The 22,049-nt window shown below is 43.3% G+C and overlaps 1 protein-coding gene across 1 annotated transcript in view; it reads left to right on the top strand.

Annotated features, from left to right (window-relative positions):
- AMPD2 (adenosine monophosphate deaminase 2) overlaps positions 1-21,793 on the top strand; it is a 49,159-nt gene extending 27,366 nt beyond the window's left edge. The window contains exons 6-18 of the mRNA XM_015423553.1: positions 5,623-5,809; positions 6,769-6,910; positions 9,179-9,337; positions 9,816-9,945; positions 10,484-10,678; positions 11,982-12,113; positions 13,179-13,342; positions 15,748-15,874; positions 16,226-16,389; positions 16,701-16,821; positions 17,181-17,354; positions 18,684-18,794; positions 20,117-21,793. Coding sequence (XP_015279039.1) covers positions 5,623-5,809; positions 6,769-6,910; positions 9,179-9,337; positions 9,816-9,945; positions 10,484-10,678; positions 11,982-12,113; positions 13,179-13,342; positions 15,748-15,874; positions 16,226-16,389; positions 16,701-16,821; positions 17,181-17,354; positions 18,684-18,794; positions 20,117-20,332 — 2,022 coding nt within the window. The 3' untranslated portion in view covers positions 20,333-21,793. The remainder of the gene's footprint in view (positions 1-5,622; positions 5,810-6,768; positions 6,911-9,178; positions 9,338-9,815; positions 9,946-10,483; positions 10,679-11,981; positions 12,114-13,178; positions 13,343-15,747; positions 15,875-16,225; positions 16,390-16,700; positions 16,822-17,180; positions 17,355-18,683; positions 18,795-20,116) is intronic.
- Positions 21,794-22,049: the final 256 nt, after the last annotated feature.

The following is a 22,049-nucleotide window of genomic DNA, read 5'->3' as shown; positions in this document are numbered from 1 at the left end:
GGAAATCTTCAAGATGTTACCAATTTACCTTTGCTCAGTTAAGTCTGTATGAGGACAAAGAGCAAGAAAGAGAGTGTATCATATGTACAAGCCCAGGCATTCCAGGTGCTTAGTAATTCATTGTGGTGAATAGAGTTCGTTCAGACTCAAAAATAAATATAAGAAAAGTAAGCAATCACATTCCTAGATAATTTTGCTGTGCCACACGAGATCTTAATGGCAAAAGAAGCAGTGCTGTTAGACACATTTGTATCTGTTCACTAACAAAAATTCCATTTTCTTCTGATTGGATCAATAGTTGTCTGAAATATTTTCTTTGTTACAACATTTTAGTATTCTATCATTGTACATGGAACAGTATAGCTGGTAACATGGGCAATCCTCCATATGCCCTTCACCACATATATAATGTCTCAGAATGGAGTTTTCCTGTAGTATCAATCCAGAACTTCAGAAGACATCAGCTAAAACTCACAGATTGTTGATACTCTCCTAACTGAACGTTTGGAAAGATGCAGTAAATAACTTCCATATAATAACTTGGGATTGTCTTCCTTCAATTTCATCATATCTTACTGGACAAAAAACCATCCTGAGCTAAGGCTCAGTTTAAAGATAGAGCCTTAGCCAAATGGAGCTACCACAGTTTTCATGGTAATATCCACGTATGTGAATTCAGTCTTCACTGAACCAGAACTCCTTCTATAGAATTTTTGGGGATTTGCTGTCAAAGCAAAATTTTAGAAAATTAGCTGCCCCCTGTAAGCTGTATTTGAATGCAATAATGAAGAAGGCATATGTACTTTCGTCTCAAGTGGCAACAACCCAGTTTCACATCTAAATAATATGCAGGTATTTTTAGGGGCATCCAGAATTAATCTCAGGATTACATGTCTGATTCAGCAGTTCGGTGATAGCTCCATTGAGCTGGGGTCTCCAGAGCCACTGGTAGCTCATTGACTGCTACAAAGCTGCTCATGAATGCCCTGAAAGACCCAGGGAAAAATAATGAAAAGATCTGCTCTAGGCTTTTTAAAATACTGTTTATTTCATAGGATTTCCCTTTATGCTGCTTAGCTTCATTTCTGGTGCTCTTCACAGTCCATGTTCTGTTTCTAGGACACAACAAAACTTGGTAGCTTGCTGGGGAGGGGGAGATATTCATAGGATATTCTTCACTGCACAGAAGTAGCTTTCATTAAAGAAAAGGTTGATGCCTCCTGCCTTAGAGCATCTGGAGAAGCAGTTTAGCATTTAGTAATTTAAGAAGAGGCAGAACTTTTTTATTCTCATTCTTTATCTGATTGTCAGATTTTGCTTCTTTAACCTGGTAGTTTTAAGAGGTTTAATTAATCCATGGGATGCAGAGAAGTAAATCCCTAGGTAACAGTAGGATCTAACTTGCTCTATTTTCTGGTCCTGTATTTTACAAATAACCTACAAAATGAATCTTACACAAACAACAATATTTTTCTTGTCTTAGAATTTATATAACTGGTTGTTGTTTTTTACAATGTTTGGGCAAATACCCCTTCCTTATCACAATGAGCCTGCATTGTTTAATTTTTACACCAGCTCTGTCTTGCCATATAATAAACATTGCTGGATGTGTCTTGTAAGTCTTGGTGATATGGTCCTGTTCAACCAGCTCTGGGAAGCTGTGTGGCTTTTATTGTTCTTGTCTTACATTGAATGCTGAAGCGTTAAGTGAACACTGACTGTTGATGAAGATCTCCTGGAACAGGCAAAATGACTGAGCCCTTGGCTTTTTCACATTACATGGCTAATTTCTGTGGACTTTTATATTTTGAGCTGTCTATATATCTGAAGTCCTTTTCTATATAAGTTGAAATTTATTATTATTTGTATTTTTAAAACATTTATTAACTGCTTTCTTCCTTGCAGAACTCAGGGCAGCTTACAATGCAAATAAAACAACAATGATTAAAAAAACAACACCTAAAAGACTACAGTTTTAAATCTTGGTTAAAATTAAATTAGTCACATGTAATCCTAAATACAGTACCTCCTGAAGATTGAAAGTGAGGTGGGCCAGGAGCACCTCCCTGGGGATATTGTTCCATAATCATGGGACTGGGGCTGCCACCAAAAAGGCCTTCTCTTGTGTGCCCACCAGAAGAGCTTCTTTGATTGCTGGAACACTGAGGAGGGCCTCTCTCTGTCATCAATTCCTGTGTGGGAATGTATGGGAGAAGACAATCCTTCAGATACCATAGATCCAAGCCATGTAGGGCTTTACAGAACAAAGCTAATACTGGGTTTGGGAGTGGATCGGGGTTACACACTTCCAGTAGCTAGCTCCAACCCACAGTTTAGCCCTAGCATTCTTCACTAGCGTCAGCTTCTAGACACTCTTTGGGATAGCCGCAAGTAGAGTGCATTTCAGTAGTCCATTCTAGATGGAACTAAGGTATGAATCACTGTGGCTAGATATGACTGAACCAGAAACAGGCACAGCTGATACATTAACTGAAGCTGGGCAAATGCACCATGAGCCACTGCAGCTGCCTAATTTTCTAAGGTGATTGCTGTGTCAAGCAGCACTCCTAAGCCATAAACCTGGCTTTTCAAGGGGAGTATAACCCCATTCAAGACAGGAGAGATCTCAAGTCACTGGTCTGCAGTGTTCCCTCTAAGATGAGTTAGTGTGAGCTAGCTCACAGTTTTTTAGCCTCCAGCTCACACATTTTTGTCTTAGCTCAGGAAGGATGGTTCCAGAGCAAACTAATTTATGCAGTAACCAAATGGCTCGCTTAAAGCTTTAATGCCAGGAGCTCACAAAGTAGAATTTTTGCTCACAAGACTCCACATCTTAGAGGGAGCATTACTAATCCAGAGAATCTCTGTCTTGTCAGGATTAAGTTTAAACTCATCTATCCCATTACCGACTCCCAAGCATCCATTGAGAACATTTAACAGTATTCTTGGAATTAGGTGGAAAAGAAACAGCTGGATATTGTCTGCATACTGCTGACCCTGCAGCCCATACCTCCTGATGTCCTCTCTCAGTGGTTTCGTATAGATATGAAGTAGCATGGTGGATAAGATGGAACCTTGCAGAACCCCAATGGCCAACACTACCTTCTGAGACCCCAGATAGGATTCGAACCAACATAACATTATGCCTCGTAGTTCCAGCACCAAAAGGCAGCTTGGTAGGATATTATGGCTGATAGTAGCAAATGCTGCTGAGAGATCCAGCAGAACTAGCAGGGTCATATTCCCCTTTTTCTCCATGTTTTTTTAAATTTATATAGGAAGACAGTGGGGATACAGAAAATAAAAGGGAAAGAAAACAAGAGGGTTATACAGCCTAACTGTGTTTGTCAAGGACAATCATGTAATACTGAATCTATAAGACAGAAAATATTTTCCCTTACAACCCCTTTTGTTATAATTTTAAGGTATTATCTATAATATACAATAGTTCTTACTTCTGTTGAGATACAATTGTATTCCGCGGTTTAAGTTTAAGTTTCAAACTTCATAACTAATTTGCTTTGACTACATCATTAGTTCCATCACTACTACGTATTCAATATTACATATCTTCACCACTACTATGTATTCATTAGAACCTTTAACAGATAAAAAGTATATCAAGGTGCGAAGGAAGGGATATTATATAGCTCATGTCAAGAACCCATTTGAATTCAAGATGTTACATTTAAAACAGATTTTAATTCTCTTGTATATAATATTTTAGACTGCTTCTCACTTGTACTTTGTCTCCTGCTAGCATAGTACACCTAATACACACTCTATTTCTCCTCAGATTTCGTAATAGACTTGTTTCTCAAGTAGGTTGTTTTGCCATTACTGCATATTCAAACAGCAGAGAAGCACAGAAGGAATTTATACAAAAGATAAATAATGCATAAATAATGAAGAATATTCAACGATCAATTAGTATGATAATCTAAACCTATATAAATAGTGTAGTTTATCAAAAGTACAATATAATTGTCAGAAATACATGGTCCAAATATACAAACAATCCTATTAATCCACCTTCAGAAATAGTCCAAGTCAAATTCCTCAGTGAAAAGTCCAAATATAAATGCTTATAATTCCTCTTCAAAAAACTCATCTTGCTGCCAATGCTGCTCTAAGATATGGAACTCTGTGAGCAAAAATTCTACTCTGTGAGCTACTGGTATTAACATATTGAGCAGGAGATTTGGCTGCTGCATAAATTAGTTTGCTCTGGAGCCATCCTTCCTGAGCTAAGACAGAAATGTGTGAGCCAGAGGCTAAAAACCTGTGAGCTAGCTCACACTAACTCAGCTTGCTGCTTGTATATCCACTTAATGGCCCCACCAGCTTCCAGTTCCCATATCATTTTGCTTCCTCAAAAGTGGAACACCAAAACCGCCCAGCTACAGTATTGTTGAATAATACACAGCATCTTTTATGTTCTTAATGTACATCAGACCAACTACTTTGATACATTGAGGAAGCAAGGTGATACAGCAACTGGAAGCTTTTTGTTTTATAATCAGCTGTTCAAATTCAGCTGCATCTATTAGAATTCCACCTTCAATGCTCATGATTTCCTTTAGTCTTGAGACTGATAATATAGCAGCCATTGAATGTTTATACCTTCTTTTTAATATTTTGCCTAGACTTGATTTTCCCCTATTTATCATCAAACAGAAAAATCATTTCTGTTTCTCATGTTCTTATCATAGTAAGCTTCTAATAAGCAAAAAGTTTGAGAGGCTTAATAAATTCTGGTGTGTAAACCATATTCTCAAAAGTCCATCTCTGATTACATGACTTCTTTCCTGTGTTATGATCTTTTTAGCTGATTTCTCAGTCCACAAATAATTTTGTAAGCCTTCGTCAAGGTCTGCTGATTCTAATTTTACTATTCTTTATCTTGGGTTTTTAATCCAGTCCACAATCCAGACCAGACTTGCTGCTTGGTAATATAATTTTATATTTGGGACTGCTAATCCTCCTCTCTTTTCCCCCTCTTGTAGTATTTTGAAGCTTATTCTTGGTTTTTTGCCATTCCATATAAATTGGTTTATCTGTCTTTTCCACTCTTTGACTATTCTTTCTTCTATGTATATGGGTAACATTTGAAGCAGAAACTTTAGTTCCCTCCTTCCATGGCATTGTTCGCCCCACAGCAAGATAGGACTGGCGCCTTTAGAAGGCTCCTTTTTAGGTTGCCATATTTCCCGGAAGTCCATCTAGTCCTTGATAGACGTCATCAACCAAAGCAGTCTCTGTTCCAAATCCTGGCCTGAAGCCAGATTGAAATGGGTCCAGAAAATCAGTCTCTACCAAGAACGCCTGGAGCTGAGAGGCAACAACCTCTCTAGCACCTTGCCCAAGAATGGAAGATTGGAGACTGGCCAGAAGTTCTCCAAAATAAAAGGGCTTCATCATTTCATCAGACACTGTTGTGAGTTTACATGAACTCTGAATGTTATATTTGTTCTGTTAAAAACATTATTCTTTGTGTGTTAATACATTTTTTACTTTTTATACATAGTGGTTCCACTTCTGCCCCATGATCTAGGAGGCCTGCCCATAGTGGTAGTGTGATAGAAAGAGCTGTTTTGTTGTTGTTTTTTCTCTGCCCTTCAGGTGCCTTTCACAGATTTGTTGGATGCAGCTAAGAGTGTAGTGAAGGCGCTGTTCATTCGGGAGAAGTACATGGGGCTTTCTTTCCAAAGCTTCTGCAAGACCACAGCCCGCTTCCTACAAAACCTTTCAGAAAAGCCTTTGGCCCTGAGGATGTATGAGGAGATCCCTGAGACCCCAGTGGCTGCAGGTGGGGATTGAATGTGAGAGAGCAACTTGAGGCAATAAATGGCAAAATCTCCCTGTGGCTGAGACAGTAAAATGGTAGAGGAATAAGAAAGCTGAAATTAGTTCCTGGTTACTTGTGAGGCAGCTAATGCACTAGGGATGTACTAGCAAGTCTGGCAGGAAGATTGAATCCTCTTTCCCCCCATTTTCCCTGCTTCCCTTACCCCACCCACCCCCGGCGAGGCAGACACACAATTGGAACGTTGCGCCATCTGAGACTATTTTATCTATTTATTATTTATGTATCATTTAAATTGTCTTATTATTTTTGAATGTTTTTACTCTTTGTTGTCCACTGCCCTGAGCCCTGTGTACTCAGGGGAGGATGGTTTATAAATTCAAATTATAAATAAATAAAATAAATAAATAAATGAGAGGAAGGTGGTTTCACACCCAGTGACAGCCATGTGAGCAAGCCATGCATTGTCTCTGGCTTGGAGTTGGAAAGGCTGGGTAGTTACAGAAGTTTAAGGGGATGTGTCTGTGCAAACTCTGATAGTCTGCTTGGGCTCATCTCCAGGAGGTTGTGAAGTGAATTCGTAGATAGTGACAAGCATAGACAGCTTTAAAAGTGGATTAGACAGATTCATGGATGATAGGAGGATAGGTCTATCAGTGGCTACTTGGAGCAAAATTCCAATTGCCTCAGCAAAGGAAACCTCCATATTAAAAGGCAGTCAACCTCTGAATCCCAGTGCCAGTAGGCAACATCAGGGGAAGGCCTCAGCCTCTATGCTGTGTTGTTGGACCTCCAGAAGTACTGGATGTGAGACAGGATGCTGGACCAGAAGGGCCACTACTCTCATCCAGTGGGGCTCCTCTTATGCAAAGGAACTGGGGGAGGGAATGTGGCAACGTCATCAGAGAGAGATGGTTCTATAAAATGTGGTGGTTCAACCAAGGTGTGACTTCCTGTTCCAGATGCTCCAGTGCACCCACCATTCGCAGATCAACATCCATATGAGAAGTGTGATCCTGAATCAATGCCTGGAGACCTTGGCTTTGGATTGAAGATGGTTAATGGCGTAGTTCATGTGTACACCAAGCAAGACATCACTGACAAGTAAGGGGAATTGTCAGGGTTCAGGAGAGTCTTTTTTTTTTTTCTGCCTGATGGAAGTGCAAAACTCATCTATCATTCAGATTTAGTATCTGCTTTGAGAAGGCTGGCTGTGTAGTTTTGTATGGAACTCTTTGAGTAGCTGGGCACTTGGTCAGAAGCACTGACCATTCTTATTTCATGCAAGACACTGTGTACGTGACCTGCACTGAAGTTATTATGAAGGTCAAATGGAGTAGAGGAGAATGATATAGGCACTTTGGATCCCTGTTGGGAAAAAAGGCAGGGTATAAATGAATTACATAATTTTGGTTCTGTTCTTCCCCTCCAGGGATCTTAGGAAAGTGTATGTGGTTTTCCTTTTCCTGTTTTTTTCACAATTCTGTGAGGTGGGTTATGGTGACAGTGACTGGCCCACGTTGACCCAGAAAGCTTCATGGCAGATTGGGGTGTTGAGTCTGGGTCTCCCAGATCCTAGTTTAACACTCTATGCACTGTGCTGGCTGTATTACCTCCCCAAAAGTCATCTTTTGGAGTTCTATAGCCAGACTTTTGAAAAGGGAGCAACCTGAAGAAAGACCTCCTCTGACTTCAGTGGTCAAGGAATATTGTATGTGGAAAGATACTCCTTCAGATATGCAGAATTCAGCACCTTAAAAGGTGTTGACCAGCATCTTGAATTGGACTTGGAAGCCAGCAAATAAACAAGAAATAGAAGCAAAATGCTTTCAGTGGCCCACTTAGGCAAAATTCTGCACCAGCTGCAGCTTCTGAGTTGTCTCAGGAGCAGCCCTATGTAGAATATATGATAGTCCAAATGAGTGGTATCAAAGCATGAGAGTAGCTATGTCTGAGTTTGAAAGTTAAGCTAATAGAATGTCTTCTTGAACATTGCTGCCACCTGACAGTAACACAGCAAAATAGAGATCAGAGGAATGTCCAGACTATGGGGTGTTTAGAACAAGTTAACTCACTTTCCACACTTCAACCAAAAAGGCTTCTGTCTTGCTGGGTCCAGCTGGAATAAGATACTAGTGGTATTGGCACTTGGTACTAACTACCCCTTCATGAAAAAATAGAGCCGGGCATCATCAACATATTAATGACCTCAGCTTGTCATATTCTCCTCAGTGTGTTTAGCTTGACTATTTCTGAGCATCGGAGGGCATTTATGTTAGCTCATTTTAATGTTCTTCCCTCTGCGGTACTGTACGGGAGGTTTAAAAAAATGCCATACTCCTCTAGGCTTTGTTCTTGCGGTCTGGGGGAAATAGGAAGTACTGAACATGTTCTCCGGCACTGTATATTTTACTGTGATATTCGTGCCATACATCTAGAACCTCTGCTACAAATTCGCAAGGGTCAATCTGATGTTTGCAAGACGGTTTTTTACTATCTTCCCATAACTCTGAGATCACTGATTTGGTGGCTAAATTTCTATGTTGTGCCATTAAGAGGAGAAGAATGTTTCAACTCCAGCAATGAAGGTTGTGCCCTTAATCCCTTGATGATCTATGTTTTGTTGTGATGCCAATAAAGGTAGCTGATGATGATGATCCTCAGTGTGTCCCCAAAGTGGCTTACACTATCATTCTTCCTTCTTCCATTGTACCATGATAACAACAGCCATGTGAGGTAGATTAGAATGAGTCACCCAGTGAGCTTCCATGGCAGAATGAGGGTTTGAACTTGGGTCCCCCGAATCTGACACTCTAGCCACTATACCATGCTGGCTCTCAAAATTTTGTATTCAGTGAGCTAAAACTGTCTCTAGTAGTTTTCCCCCCATCCAATCTAGCCAGTTATTTAGAGAAAGTTCTCTGGTACTGTTGGCAGGGCTGGTCTTGGCTCTGCATCACCTATCCAACACGTTAATTATCATATGGCATTGTGAGTAGAATAGCCAGGAGATCCTAAGATTGTCTGGCAGTCAAAATGTATAGCTCTTTTAGTGTTATGCACCACTAGGTTGTAAACTAGACTTGTTTTTAAGGCAAGAGACATTTCAGAGATGGTTTGCCATTGCTTGCCCCTTCTTCACAACCCTGGTATTCCTTGGAGGTCACCCTTCCAGATACTAGCCAGGCTTGACCTTGCTTAGCTTCCGAGATCTGATGGGATCAGGCTAGCCTGGGCTATCCAGGTCAGGGCATCCTACAGGGAGCAAACCCTTAGCCCCATGTCTGGATGCTGTTTGTTTTATGCTTCGCTTGGTGTCCTCTGTGTTTATTCTTTCAGTCACACATGGTCTGTTTCTTTATTTCTTTAAAGAACTACAGAACTGGACTTACCTTATCCTGATTTCCCTACTTCATTCATCCATATATGCAAGAGCTGGGCTTACATGACCCCTACGTCTGATGGCATTTCTGCTAAATCTGGTCATGCTCATATTCTAGCAGGGTGGAGGATGCTTCCGATACCTGTCATGTAGAACACATTTCCATAGTAACACCTGGAGGGAGAGATCTGCTAATGTCTGCTGTCCATGAGAGTTGAAAGTATAAATGTTGTGTTGAAACTGAAACACGGTATATAGTGCTACCTCTCAGATGCCAGGAATTAATGGGGATGGTATATGCTTTACTTTTGCATTTCTCTGTAGCATATGGCTGGCCATTTTTAACAACAGAACGTTGAGCTTGATGGACCATTAGATCTGGCTAGGCAGTTTTGTATGGTCTTTTACTGTTGATCTGCTAGTTCCTATCTTCTGCTTTTGGGAATCAGCTGTTGTCATTCATCTAAAGTCCCTTAGGAAAGGCCATTTATTATTTGATTGCACTGAACTAAGCTAGCTGCAGTGGATGTGGAACATAGGTTTTCTGATTAGCAGTACTGGCTGCTTTGCCATCAGAGACGCTGAGCAGAGTGAAGCTTAACCTGTTCCCTTTTCACATCTGGACAGAAAATCCTTCTGCTACCGACGGCTGCAGTACCTGAGTTCAAAATTCCAGATGCACGTTCTGCTCAATGAGATGAAAGAGCTGGCAGCCCAGAAGAAGGTGCCGCATCGTGATTTCTACAATATCCGGAAGGTATCAGTACTCTGTGTTGGAGGAAGGTGTCTATAGTTACACTAAATGTGATCAGAATTAAAAATTCCAGCAGTTGTTATATGGTGCTCAGCCACTGTGATTCTGACAGTGCCTGGCCTATGAAATACCAAGGCAAAGAGAAGCAGATCGAGTGGAGGCACAGACTTACATTTCTTATAGCAATGTATCTTTGAAGGCTTTTTATACATTGATTTTTTGTGCCTTAATTGCAGAGTCAGGCTGTTGAGGCTTCCTGCCCATTCAACAATCTCCCAGTCAATCACATTAGCAAGAATCTTGTAGATGTTGAATAATAGCCTGTATATGGCTTTTTTAACTTTTCAGTGCTCCTGTAACAGTTATCTCAGTAATCCTTACAACAGCTCCTTACAGTAAGTTAATATTATCTCATTGTTGTAGATTAGGAGGCAGGTTGTCTCCAAGGCCTTCTGGTAAGTTCATGGCTGCAGGAACATTTTAACTGGGGACTCCCTGGCTGTACCCTCTTAGCAACTGTACAACTCCATCTCTTATGCAGGTGGACACACACATCCACGCGTCATCCTGCATGAACCAGAAGCATCTGCTGCGCTTCATCAAGCGGGCTATGAAGAAGCACTTGGAAGAAATCGTTCATGTGGAGAAGGGCAAGGAACAAACTCTTAAGGAGGTCTTTGAGACCATGAATCTCACAGCCTACGACCTCAGTGTGGACACGCTTGATGTCCATGCGGTATGTTTTTGGCAAGGCTATTAGAAGCTCCTGATTTTGGTTGGTTACAAAATGTTTTCTCAGTCCTTTGGAATAAAGGTAGACTGAATGGCAACCTCTTTTTGGCAGAATGTCATGCTGGACAATAGTTGTCACCTGATAGTCTTCACCTGATAGACCTATCTTATATGTGTAATGACAGTTCTTGAATTCAGTGTTCCCTCTAAGGTGCGCTAGTGGGTTCTGGCACACGTTTTAGTTAGCTGCTCAGGGATTTCCGCTTTCAGGTCACAATGGAGGATGGGAGCACCTCCTTCTGGGGCCATAGAATTGGACCCCCTGGTCCAATCTTTTTTTATTTTTTGCACACCCCTGTTATGATTTTCAGTATGATTTGTAAGATGTCTTGAGTCACAGTAAAAGTGGGATATAAATATTTGAATAAATTAGTTTGGACAGGTTGATAACATTTAAGCAACTTCCTGTTTGTTAGGTTAGGCAGGGTTCTGACAGTGATTGTTCCCCCTGTTATACCTGACCTGTAAATTTGTCATATTTCACTAAAAAAAAAACCCAAAGTAGAGTGCAAGTGTTCCCCCCCCCCCAAAGTGCTGGTATGTTTTCTAAGGCTCAGCGCAGGAGATGGTCCAAGGCCAGGTCTACCAATACAGTGGACTGGGGCGGGTAGACCTCTTCTCCAGCGGCCAAGTCTACCATTATAGTTGAAAGGGGCAGGTAGACCTGTTCTCCAAAGGCCTGGTCTACCCTCATAGAGGACAACATTTTCTGTAATGAAATCTGACTTGATTCTGTTTTCTCTTATAATGTTTAAATTATTCTTAAAATATAGTTTAAATATAGCTTAAAAGAATTCATTCTGAGATTTTTACAAGGTTATGGAAAAAATCTAAGAAACTAATTTATGTGATAGTAAAATGTACTCACAACTTTCATGCTACTAGCTTTTTTCAATCATGAGGTAGAATTTTTGCTCACAACACGTGAAACTTAGAGGAAAAATTGTCTTCGTTCTGTCTTTTTGTTCAGCTGTGATTACATTACTAATATTTACTACTTGCATAGTCATCCAGTGCAAAAATTCAGTTTCCATTTCCACTTGTTGAAACAAAGGACAGAGCATCTTGTGGTGACCTTCACAGAGAGAAGGTTTGCATGAGAAGGGTTGAGCAGAGCCATATGGTAGAACAAAGAAGTTTGGGCAAGATCAGCTTTGATTAAGGGTTACAAATGGTGAAGGTAAAGAGAGTTGGAATTATAGCTATTTAACTATGATGAACTTATTTGCTGCCTTCTCCTTTAACAGGACCGTAACACCTTCCATCGTTTTGACAAGTTCAACGCAAAATATAACCCCATTGGAGAGTCTGTCCTTCGTGAGATATTCATCAAGACAGACAATCAAGTGTCGGGAAAATACTTTGCCCACATAATCAAGGTGAGGGCAGCTTGGAAGCTCTGTGTATAGCTACAGTTTTGAATAAGCTATGCAGACGCAGAGATAGCTTCTGCTGTTCTTTGTTCTGTTTTTGGAAAGTATGCAGGGGGCATGAGGAGAGGCTGGGGTATGAAAATCAGGTTAGGTAGTCAGTCAAGTCAAGAAGCTGGAGGTAAGAGCCATACAGGATACTTTCATTTCCGAACGACTAGAATCCTGGTTCACAGCTTTTACTGGACACTTTATTGGTTCATGAAGGCATTTCTGTGTCCCTTTTCTACCCAACAGGACCCAAAGTCGTTAACTGAAATTTTCAAAGCAAGGAAAATTAAACAATGTCAATTAAACAATGTTATAAACAGTCCAGACAAGAAACACATCCCGGGCAGGTCCTTATTCGAGGGGCTGGCTGTTGTAAGCCCCAGGCTTAGGCCAAGAGCTCTTTGGCTGACGCCCAAGGGCTCATGCCTCTGGCCACACCCACACTTTTATACCTGCCAACAGAAAGGAGACCGAAGCTCATCTAGGTGTTATGCAGCTGGCAAGATGTTTACAAAAACTCCCTTTCTTTACTCCTATGTCTTCCTTGTGTCCAGAGCTTTCTCCATAATCACAAGCATTTGAAACTATGTTGGCTGGCTTTTCTGTAAAAAAAAAAAAGAAGAAGAAGAAGCTTGCATGCCCAGACTTCCAAAATCTAGTGTAAACACCTATGCAGCAAATGTGAGGGCATGCAGTATATCCAGATTTACCTCTGACTTTCATTCCCAAGCTGTAGGATTTTCCTCCTTCCACCATCTTTCTTCCATTAGACTTTAGAGTAACTGATAACATCATCCTTGGGATGGAAGGCTGTCAAAGAGCCAGGTGGGAAGCCAAAACAAAGGATTCTGGGTAGATGGTTTTAGGTTCTTGTCTGCTTTATGGTAGCTTGCTAGTACACATGTGTCTTTCCCTTTTGTTCCCTAGGAAAACAGGCTTGCATTTTTTGCCCTCCTTTCTGATCTTATCCCTCCCTGGAGAAGCTGTGTGGCTAAGGCTAACAAACCCTTTCTCTTCTGTCAGGAGGTGATGTTTGACCTGGAGGAGAGCAAGTATCAGAATGCAGAACTGCGCCTTTCCATCTATGGTCGTTCACGGGATGAGTGGGACAAGTTGGCCAAGTGGGCTGTGCGCCACAAAGTGCATTCCAACAATGTGCGCTGGCTGGTGCAGGTGCCTCGTCTGTTGTGAGTACCACTTCCCAATATTTTGAGAGTTGGAACAGATCTAAAAGATTATTGCTTTGATCTGTAGCTGTGTTTTCCTGAAACTATTATTTATTTATAGCCCACTTTTCTTACTGATATTCAAGGTGGATGATGCAGTGTAAATCAATGCAATCAATGGGATGATACATCCAGTAAAGTAATGTAATAGGACTAGGAATTACAGAGATTTGAAAGGGAGCTGTTGTCTCAACAAAGTATAAATGTTAAACATGGTGTGTTGAACAATACAGTACGTGGTATTGCATCAGTAGGAACATGGTGCATTTTCCTGGGCCAATCTGTTAGGAGGTAGCTCTGTTTCCTTTACAAAAATGCCCTCTTGAACAATTCTGTTTTACGTCGTTTGTGGAATGCCAGGAGTGTGGGAGCCTTCCTGACCTCCTCAGGCAGGCCACTCATGGGGGGGGGGGTGTCACTGCAGAGAAGGCACACGCACAGGCAGTTGCCCATCGGCAGGGTGGTGCTTGCAGAAGGCCCTGCTCTCAGATGAATGAAGTTGTCGTGGCAGGGCATAGGTGGGAGTGGTCTTGCAGGGGTGGGGGGTCCAACGCCATGAAGGGCTTTGTATGGGAAAGCCAGTACCTTACATTGAGCCAAGTAACTGACGAGCAATAAGTGGAGGAGTAGCCACAGAATGGGATGTAATATGCATGCTCCATCTAGCTTATAATAACTCATTCTGCACCAACTGAAGTCTCCTTAGAAGATTACAATATTATTTTCCTCTAATGACTACAATAAAATAACTAAAATAAAATATGTAGCATAGGAAAGGGATTAACAAATACTGGCTGCTTATACAGCTGCTGCCCAGTACACATGAAAAGTAAAAACGAGCCTGGGGTGTGTACCTTTTCTTTTCTTAACTGTGTGTACCTTTTCTTTTGTGTGTGTGTGTGTGTTTGGACAGCCAAGGAGAAAGGTCAAGCAGATGAAAAACCTACAGAATGGTTAACTTTTTACCTATGAAGCTACCTAGTACCACATCAGACTGCTGGTGCCTCTAGCTCAGTATTGTCAACTCTCACTGGCTAAGAAAGAGAGAGCTCTTTCCCAGACTTGCTGCTCAAGATCCTTTAATTGAAGTCGCTGGAAATTAAACCTCAGACCTTAGCATGTGCTCTAGTAGTCAGCTGTGGCCCTTTCTTTCATTGAGTCTATATTTCTTGGAGTTAACATACGCTTTTGACTCTAGCCTAGCAGAGCAAAATGCTCAAAAGCTTAGCTGTTCAGTTGTATTTCCACGCTCAATACCTGTTTCCCTTGCTGGGGAAAATATACATGAAATTTTTATAACCAAAACAAAACATACACAAAACATGCAGCAGCTTTCTTCAACTTTTCAGGTTATGGTGAGAAGGCAAGGAGGCTTGTTGATGAGTTTGTATATGTGGAGATGTTTAGAGGGCTCAGACAGGCAGCTTTCTGCTGCAGAGAGAATAGAATAAGCCATGATTTATAAAGAGAAGGCTGTGAATGGAAGACAGGCATGTGTTATTTGAGTTCTGGGTGATTCAGGTGACAAGTGGCTGCTTTAGATATCAACAGCTGTCCTGTGCAGTGTTTCTTCATTTTAATATCAGCAAGCAAACATGTTGGGAATATACTGAAGAAAAATAAAATCACCAAGTGTAAAGAAAGTCTTAAAATGTCCACACTAAAAGAAATCTGTAATGGGTACCTAAGAAGATGTTCTATCTTTCTCCTATTTCGAAAGGGTACAGAAGATACATATTGAACTCTAGCAGGTATGTATGTGGCAGGAGCAGGCTGGGAAGGGAAGATAAGCCAAGCTGAGTGGCCCCTGCTGTGCTACAAGCCAGCACAAACCACTAGGTTCAGTGGGGCTGACAGTGGGCATTGGCTTACCAGCTGGAGGTGGTCCCAGCTGGAAGCCGTGCAAAAGGAGGTAATCTGTGAGCTGACACACTTTTCCTGTGAGCTGACTCCACCTGCCATTTGCTCCTGCGGGGTCTTCTGAGCCAAGAGGCTGCTAGAACATTGGCAGAATTGCTGGGGTTTGTATCTTCTTGCTCCTAGCCACCAGCAAGTGGCCCACTGGGAGATTTCTCAGAAATTTAAATGGCCAGTCTGCACCTGATGTGTGGCTTGCATAGGTGAGATCTGAGCCTAGTTTGGTCTCAAGGTCACTATGCTACTTCACTTGGAGAACCTGGTATAAGAAATGCCTCACTGCCCATGATTACCCATCATGTAATGCAAAGAGACAACGATGCAGGTGCTGAAGAAACCTGGGAATCAGGTGATTTTGACAGGGAGCTCAGTGATAAGTCTGTCCTTTAGGATCCAGGATGTAAATGGAGTAGATTGGCTGCGTCTTGATGTGTATCTGTTTCCAACAGTGATGTGTACAAGACCAAGAAGCAGCTGGCGAACTTCCAAGAGATGCTAGAGAACATTTTCTTGCCCCTCTTTGAAGCTACTATACATCCTGCCAGCCATCCAGAGTTGCATCTCTTCTTGGAGCACGTAAGTAGAAAGCCTTGCAAGACATGTTGGCTTTTCTCATAATGCCAAAGAGATGGCTGTTGAGTTCTCTATTACTGGGCAGGATGGCATTTATCCAGGGTTTGGGGGTGTCTTGATCTGTGGTCAGATGGAGCACCAAACCTTCAGGCAACAGCTCTTTGTCCTGGCTTAGTCCCTTTGATTTTGATAATTGACTTCACTGCACTGTTCTTCCTGACTGGAGTCTTTGGGTAACACCTGGAATAACATAAAACGTTTCCCACATGGGATTAGAGAAGTCATGAGGTCTTTGAAAACAGATGTTGCCTTCTCATCCTCTTCCCTTTCTTTCCCTGGCATCTGGCTGGGCAGGTGGATGGCTTTGACAGTGTGGATGATGAATCGAAGCCAGAGCACCACATCTTTAACTTGGACAGCCCCTTGCCTGGGAACTGGACAGAAGAGGACAACCCGCCCTATTCCTATTACCTTTATTACACGTATGCCAATATGGTGGTACTCAACCATTTGCGCAGGTAGGTGATGAGCTCTCCCCATAGCTTCCTTCCTCAGTTTCTTGTTTTTCCAAGACACCAGAGTGGCACTGTGGTCTGGGCTCTGAGCGATGACTTCTTGAGCCCAGACTCTTTAGAAGCCTGGTGATAGTGTCGCACAGTGGCACATCAGACATCTTGAAGCCCGGGACCCTCCATGTCTGGCTGCTCCTGGGTTCTGCATTAATTTTACATTTGCTGTTGAGACTCTGATCTCTGTTTATCCATACAGTTAATTTTATACTCCTGTACAGTGACACTGAGCTGTGTCCTTTGCTGCCCTTTCTCTATAGGAAGAGAGGCTTCCATACTTTCGTGCTGCGCCCCCACTGTGGGGAGGCAGGACCCATCCATCATCTGGTATCGGGTTTCATGCTGTCAGAGAACATATCGCATGGCCTCCTGCTCCGCAAGGTGAGAGAGAAGTGAATAGTAGCACATGTGCATACATAAGTTGTGCACGCACGTCCACATGCATGGAAATCTGCTGGATTTTGCAGGAGGAGGGGCTAGGTGGTTTCTTTCATTACAGAAGGAACTGGGATGGTTCTGATGCTAGGTATCTGGCAGGAATCTAGACAAATGTGCACAGCAGCAAGTGTGTTATGAGTCCTTGACCAGAATACTTTGACCACGTGTTAGAGGTAATGCTATATCCCCAAGATATTTCTATTCCTTTTGGACATGGTAGAGGAGAGATGATCAGTGTTTTTGTTGCTATTTCCTTTGTACCAAGCGTTTGCAGGAGTTACTAACCCCAACTTTGCCCATAGGCACCTGTGCTGCAGTACCTCTACTACCTGGCTCAGATTGGCATTGCCATGTCTCCTCTTAGTAATAACAGCCTGTTCTTGAGCTACCACCGTAATCCGCTGCCAGAGTACCTCTCGCGGGGCCTTGTGGTCTCCCTGTCCACAGATGACCCCCTGCAGTTCCACTTCACCAAGGTGAGTGTGATGGTAGCCGTGGCCAAGCAAGGCTGTAACCCGCAAGGGAACGGGTCACCTGCAAGATCCTGCACAGGCATATGAGAATCTGGTAGAGAGATAAAGCGCGAGTTGTGTGTGTAGCCAGGAATGTAAGAATTTGGAAGTTTGGCTTTGGGACATGCTATCTAAAGGCCAGGGAGTAGTGGCAAGGGAGAGAGGAGTGGTTCCTCATTCCCCTGCCAGCCTCTGGAATTGCAGAACTATTCTAGGCATTATAAGCAAAACGTACTTCTAGAACCAAATGGCTTAGGAATGTAGAGTTTAAGGAAAACAATAAAGGGGAGAATGCATGTTCTTGGTTTGCCATGGCCTTCTGTAAACTGGCTAACTTCATTTGAAATCTGTATCAGTGTAGGGAGTTAATATGATACCTTATGGAAGAGAGCTCAGAGCCTCTTGTTCTGTCACTGCAGTGCAAATTGGCTGATCATGTGAACACCTGACCTTTTTCAGAGCATCCATGGTGTATGGGGTTGCTGTCTGGGGTAGGAAGTAAAACAAAGAGTTGGGATCAGTTTTTTTAAATTACCGGTTAGTGAGGAGTGGAATACATCAGGTTGCCAGCTGGTACCTACTTGGATCCAGATCCCAAATATTGCTCTGGATAGATACTAGAACCAGATAGATCCAAATGTGCATCCCTATAGTGAGGGTGAGCAGCAGTAAAGGTGACCACGGGTGGTGGTGAGGCAGCGCAGAGAAGAAGTCAGGTGGGTAGGAGGGGAGAGAACTAGCAAGTGGGAAGGGAAGACGGCAGGTGGCAGCGGCAGCCATCACTGCATGAGAAAGACGGAGAACAAGCTGGGAGGGCCGTGCAGTGGCTGGGAGGAGGAGGAGCAGATGGTGTTGCTGCTTTCTCCCGCCTCCCCCAAACCCTGCACAGGAGAGAAGGTGGGCAAGCAGCAGGGGCTGGGAGGAGGGGGTACTGCTTTCTTCTGTCTTCTCCATTTGGCATCCCAGCCCCCACCAGGGAGAAAAAGAAGGCAAATGATGGGCCTGGGAGGGGGTGGAAGTGGTGCTTCCCCCCAGTTTCTTGCAGCCCCCCCCCTGTTTTTTGATTGTTCATGTCTTACAGCTATGTTAGCCCCTTAAGTGTTCTCTCAGCATATCTAGTGAAGAGAAATCACAGGTGGTGCAGATGGGTTTCTCCCACTCAGCCTGTACCGCTTACCCCCAGTGCATGCTTGTGCAGTGATATTCCTGAACTCAGTTTAGGGACCCGTTTTGCTGCCAGCTAGTGCTCTGTATACATGTACCTGCAGTAGACCATGACAGTGTCTCTTATAGGAGCCCCTGATGGAAGAGTACAGCATTGCCACCCAGGTGTGGAAGCTCAGCTCCTGTGACATGTGTGAACTTGCGAGAAACAGCGTGCTCATGAGTGGCTTCTCCCACAGGGTAAAACTGGACCTTTTCTGAAATGTTTGTGTGTGTGTGGGGGGGGTCATGCCTTGACCTCTCACTGGCTATACTGTTACCTGTCTTCCTTCTCCACCTTAACATTCTTCAGCTCAGAGCAATGATCCCTCTAAGCTGTGGAGTCTTGTGAGCAAAAATTCAACTTTGTGAGCTACTGGCATTAAAGTTGTGAGCAACCGATTTGGCTACTGCATAAGTTAGTTTGCTTTGGAGCCATCCTTTCTGAGCTAAGACAAAAATGTGTGAGCCGGAGGCTAAAAAACTGAGCTAGCTCACACTAACTCAGCTTAGAGGGAACATTGGCTCAGAGTGTGAGGGACCTGTGTAGTTTTATGCCCCTTCCCTGAAATCTCCAGCTTCAGAACATTATTGGTTTTTTTTAGAACATTATTGTATTTAAAGCTGTTGTATGCATATGAATGTGAGTCTTTTATGTCCTTCAGCACACTTCTAGATTTATAAAATGACAACTTAGAACTTGTTAAAATATTGGGGGGGGGGATGGATCCAAGGCCATCATACAATCCTTTCACCCTCATTGCCAGAAAGATCCTTGGGAGCAAGGAAACTGAGCTTGCATGTGACCGTGAACTCCAGAAGAGTCCAGGAAGGTGGGAGAAGTATAAACTTGGCGGATGCAGGCCAGAGGTTGTGCGTGCTCTAAACCCACAAGACACATTATCAATGTGATCCCATGCAGAGTTACTCCAGTATAAGTTCATTAATTTCAGAGGGCTTCAGCTGTAGTAATGCTGCATGACTCCAGAAATGCACGGTCAATAGAAATATAATTCAAATTCAGCTCTGTGCCCACCTCCAAAAGTGTTTTCTAAGGCCTTTCCCAGCGAACCCCAAAGGCAGAATGCTGGATGTTCTCCAGAGTACCTGTGGGGAATATCTTGTTCCCACATTTGCTGCAGGGAGATGGCATCGATGCCTTCTTTTAAACAACGAAAGAAAAAAGAGGCAGATGTTTGTTCTTGTGCTTGACAGCCACAGAGCATCCAAATAACTGTTTTAAAGAGAAAATGGTGAAAAAAAGGATTGCTCAAATGCATGGAAGAGAGATACCTGGTGCTGGGCCTTTTTGTTTTATTTAAAACATTTTTATACCATCTTTCCACCCAGCTTAGCATCCCCAAGGCAGGAGGCAAGCAAGCAAACACATTAATACTGGCTTTAAAAACAGCACACACATATTCAAGGGCTTCATGAGCGCTCTTACAGTTGGAATGGTTCAGCTAGAAATGCAGGTAGTCATATGTCCTGGCCATGGATTGGTTTTTGTCTTTGTTTCCCAGGTAAAGAAGTACTGGTTGGGACCCAACTACTGGAAGGAGGGGCCTGAAGGCAACGATATCCGGCGCACCAATGTGCCAGACATCCGGGTGGCCTACCGCTTTGAGACCCTGTGCCAGGAGCTGACCCTCATTACACAGGCTGTGCAGACAGAAGAACTGGAGACTATCCAGGAGGAAGACTCTCTGACCATGAGCTCCAGCCTGAATACTCGCTAAAGGATGCTGGTTTACAGTCTCCCACTCACCCCCTCTCTGGCCTTCCAAGATGGGGCTGTCCCAGAGCATGAAGGGACCCTGGCTACCTCCCTGCCCCATAGAGCTTTTTAATTTCCTGATTGTGTCCCCTCCTCCAAGCATAGTGTTACCTTCTGTATCTCTTGGAAAGGGATTTCTGTTTTATTTGCACTTGGTAACCTGCTGGAGCATTTTGGATCATGACTAGAATGATGCTTAGGAAGGGGGATAGGGAGCATCCTGCACACTGGATTGGAGCTCTAGCGGTGCTGTTGGTCAACACAGGCTGGCTGCAGAGGCTGGAGAGCTAGGAACAAGTATGTAGCTGAGGGTGGCTGATCAAACTTTGACGGCCCTAGCTGGTTGCACCAAGGCAGAATGAAGCAATAGCGTTTATTCTATTTAGAATGGACTGCTGTCATTTGTTCTTAGTCTGTATGCCCTGCCTGGGGGAAAGATATGGTGGTGGAGCTGATGGGCACAGCATGTGCAAACAATGGTTTTGGTGTCCCCTGCTACCTCAAACTGGTTTCCATGTAATATTCTTTTTTTTTGGCTGTTGCTAGCTGTGACTTCACAGGGGCCCTTGAAGGATCCTGTTAAGCAGAAACAGCCCTACCAGCATAGGCAGCATGCCACCACGGTTGCTGAGAAGCAGTAGCCTCTGCATTTCAGTATTAAGGGTCCAGTCTGAAGCAGAGCTGAAAAGCAAAACCTTTTGTCTTTCCTTGTAAAGCCAGAATATTTTGACACCAGTCTCTTCTTGGCTCAGGGAAAGTATACAGCCTTGAACCTCTGTCTTAGGAAGCAGACTCTGGTGTGTTGGAGTAGACCTGCCTGATAGCAGAGAGGAGCTAGTGTGCCACACACAGGCACTTTTAAACTTTTTGTGTCTCTTTTGTGCATCTCTCTGTCCCTTTCTACTACTATGTATCAGGAGAAGGGGTTGCATGTTTTTAAAGTTGTAACAAGGGGCAGCTGATGATGGTTTTGGCACTGGACAAATAAGGCTGTTCCAGAGGGGATAGCGTCAGAGCTGAGAACCTTGCCCAACATGGGAATTCAAGAGGAAATGGCCCTTGCCTTATTCTTAGTGCCTGAGATGTGCACCCTGTGTGGGGTGCTCACACAGCATCCCAGTCCCCTTTCTCAAAAGTTGGTTGCTTCTCAGCTGCCTTGGGCTGGTAACAAGGGAGAATGTTTAGCTCCCAGTACACTGTCAGGAGGGGACATACTTACCACATGCTTGGATGTACCATATGAACCTACATCCTTCTCCCCTCTAATTGGTTAGGGAGAATCTGTCTCTTTCTGGCTCTGCCCCTGTCTACTTCGCGTAGGGTTCTTTACCTGGCAAGAAGAAAAGCCATAAAGTGCTTCAGTTTTCTTACCAGTAAAATAGCTGCTGTTCTGGGAACGAGCACAAAGCCTGTGGTGGAGGGTGGACCGGCAGGTAATGAATCTCTGGAAGACGACATAGTGACTTCTGCCTTCCTCTGAAGCCACATGGGTCCAACTGGAAATGCATAAAAAGGCAGAGAAGAATGGGGATCTGTGCCTTTCCCAGCTCTGTCTTTCGAGGTCTGAAGGGTCTGCGGAGAGATGCCATCATATGCTCCTGGCCAGGTGCCTCGCCAGCACATGGCTTTTGAGCCTCATCAGGGGACAGGACAGTGCACTTAGGATATTGGGCCTCTGT

Source organism: Gekko japonicus, unplaced genomic scaffold (assembly GCF_001447785.1).
Source record: "Gekko japonicus isolate JY-2015 unplaced genomic scaffold, Gekko_japonicus_V1.1 scaffold3595, whole genome shotgun sequence".
Lineage (NCBI taxonomy): Eukaryota > Metazoa > Chordata > Lepidosauria > Squamata > Gekkonidae > Gekko > Gekko japonicus.
The sequence above is the reverse complement of the archived record's forward strand: the minus strand, read 5'-3'. Positions and strand labels throughout refer to the sequence as shown.